Here is a 2,815-nt window from a genome sequence, read left to right as displayed (position 1 = left end):
TGGCACTTCTTGGCTTGAGGCAACGGAATACTTACCAAGAGAATGTACCATATGCATCTATAAGACACATGAGTAAATCAGGGGAACCTGATGACCAGTTGACCTACGTAGACAGTTACGCATCTGAAACCAACGGATTCCATGTGTCTGAGATCGTCGAAAGTTCTAGAATAAAAGCACGGAAAATGGTATACAGAGCTGTACAGGTGTGTGTATAACGAGTTTACCAACTTGTTTCCATGATTGGGATGTACATATGAAAAAGTTTCTTGGTTGATAATTTACACTCATCATTGGTTGTGCCTCGCAAGGTCTAGCCAAACAGTTTCGGCTACTTAATGAATTTGTCTCTGTTTCTGCTGCAGGCGTTGGCGTCACTGAGGAAAGACAAAAACAATGTTGTAAATATGGAAGAAGCCATTGATTTTGTAAATAATCAGCTTTCTATAGATCAAACAGAAGGTCCATCAGTCCACCAAAGACAAGGTGCCCAGGATCAGCGTCTTCCCTCTACACCAAATCCACCTAGCTCAACTCCTGCCAATGATTCCCATCAAAACCCACCCGACCAAAATGACCTACAAATCCCATCTGAACTTGTTTCACGCTGTATGGCTACATTGCTTATGATACAGGTGCAAATCTCAAACTCATTCAGTAATTTACATGCTGTGAGCCATCTGAACATTTACATGATTACATTATTTATTATGCCTGAGAGTTTTAGACTGTAGAGAAAGTTAATGCTGTTCTTTCTGTGGTTGTTGCAGAAATGTACGGAGAGGCAATTCCCACCAAGTGAAGTTGCCCAGGTTCTAGACTCGGCGGTGGCGAGTTTACAGCCTTGCTGCTCGCAGAACCTTCCGATCTATACAGAGATTCAGAAGTGCATGGGAATCATAAGAAACCAGATTCTTGCCCTCGTACCCTCCTAAAGTAATAAAATCCTAAAACCATAACTTAACCTCTGTCTCTTCAATGATGCTTGTTTCTCCTGTAAAATCCGTATTTCCTTATAGAAAATTCGTTTAGTATACCTCATTTATTTGGAGTGACTCACGATAACTATCCCGAGTTCATATTTTACACATAACCACCCATCAATTGTTAGACGGGACTGGATCGCCGGTCCATTGTCATTTTCTTGTACGGTACTAAATAGTTTCATTCCTTATCGTGTTTGAATAAATTTCATTCTAGTTTTCATTATAGTACACTCTTCATCTCAATCTTTACACGTTCCACTGTTTCTGGCTTGAAATGATTTGTATTTTGTAATGTAACTTGAATTCATCAGTATGTATGTAGACCCAAGCGCCCTGAGTAGAGCAGACTTATCGATTGGTCCAGCCGGTCCCAATTCGGGTCTAGCTCCGAATCTAAATTGGTCCGGTCCTATTTTGTGGTATCAGATAAAGTCGACTTATCTGGTTTTTGTCTTTATTAACACGTTCAACAAAGAGTTAAGAGGTTTAACTGTTGAAGTGACTCGTAATACGTATATAGAAAGAGACACACAGCACAGCAGACTCAAGTGGTGGTGGTGAATAAAAATGGGTGCATGTGCAACAGAAATTTCTGAACAAGTGATTATTGAGAGATTTGGCTTTTTCTAACAAAGTGAACAATTTGATTCTATACGAGAATGATTAAGTCGTAATCTTAGGTTAAATCATTTTGATATGATATTTTTTTTTGTTTGTTATTATTTTATGATTCCACCATTCAACCTGACGTGTAACCACCTCATCCTAGTGAATGCATTTCCAACTACTGTTTCCTTTTTTTTTTTTTGCCCCTTGGTTTATAGATTTTTTTTGCCTACTATTAATTTTTTAGAAGGGACAATAAGGAAGTAAGGACAACGAAATAAGAACCGACAATACATTCTTATATTGGGGCTAATAATAATAATAATAATAGAGTTTATATCTTGTTCTTTGTAATATATAATGGAGCTTTTTGTCGTTTGGCAAAACAATTAAAATGATAATGGACCCTCACAGATTATTTACAAAATCAATGGCTCTGCTCTTTATTTGTCCTGTTTCTTGTGATTTTATCTTCCAAATTGTCCAATTAAATCTTTGAGCATTCTACTTCACATCCCGTGAAGGAGAAAACAAAATACCAAGATTTGATTACACTCATTTCGTGACAATATCTCTCTTGGAGACTAATAAATTGGATTTATATCCACTTAAAGATTTTATTTGTATTTTGTCAACACTTACGAAGATTATTTTGAAATAAGCTTAAATGATACACGTAAAATTATAATCAAGATAACATGGACGAACCGTTTAATATATCTGTGGGCATATACATAAACACACACCCAAATCCACCCACACAGATTATAAAATATTACAAGTTGTATCCACATTGGAGAATTTAATCATGACATTAAGAACCCTAGGTGGGGAACATTCCTATATACATTATACACACAAAAGTTCCAACAAATGATATTTCTTATTAAAGAAAGCAGATTAATTAAGTGGGTAACTAGTTAATGGAGGGTGGTGATAGGGTGAAATTAATAAATAAGTTTAATTGAGGATCTTGGCAAAATCAAGGGACTTCTTTCCTTGGAGCTTGTTGGAGACATAGTGATAACTATAGTCACCATGATTGTAACTTCTATACTTGCATGGGTTGGTCTCATCATCAACCAACTCACTCATTGGTTCTATTTCAACCTCATAGTTTGGTGCATAGAATGTCACTATTGTAAGCCTCTCCTTTTCCCTGTTTGTTACTGCCCTATGCTCCAGACTCTTGTACTTGCCATTAGTTAGCACCTACATATACA

The 2,815-nt window shown here is 36.8% G+C and overlaps 2 protein-coding genes across 2 annotated transcripts in view; one reads left to right on the top strand and one right to left on the bottom strand.

Moving 5' to 3' along the window:
- Positions 7-1,172, top strand: LOC104766038 (protein ALWAYS EARLY 3-like). The gene is made up of 3 exons (XM_010489854.2): positions 7-206; positions 366-635; positions 771-1,172. The coding sequence occupies exons 1-3, from the start codon at positions 69-71 to the stop codon at positions 933-935; spliced, it is 573 nt and encodes a 190-aa protein (XP_010488156.1). The 5' UTR covers positions 7-68; the 3' UTR covers positions 936-1,172.
- The window catches only part of LOC104766037 (protein SRG1-like), a 3,167-nt gene continuing 2,632 nt past the window's right edge, over positions 2,281-2,815 (bottom strand). Inside the window, exon 5 of the mRNA XM_010489853.1 lies at positions 2,281-2,533. The gene's annotated coding sequence lies outside the window, so the exon portion shown is untranslated. The remainder of the gene's footprint in view (positions 2,534-2,815) is intronic.

The sequence above is a fragment of the Camelina sativa genome, chromosome 19 (assembly GCF_000633955.1).
Source record: "Camelina sativa cultivar DH55 chromosome 19, Cs, whole genome shotgun sequence".
NCBI lineage: Eukaryota > Viridiplantae > Streptophyta > Magnoliopsida > Brassicales > Brassicaceae > Camelina > Camelina sativa.
This window is presented reverse-complemented; position numbering and strand designations above follow the sequence as displayed.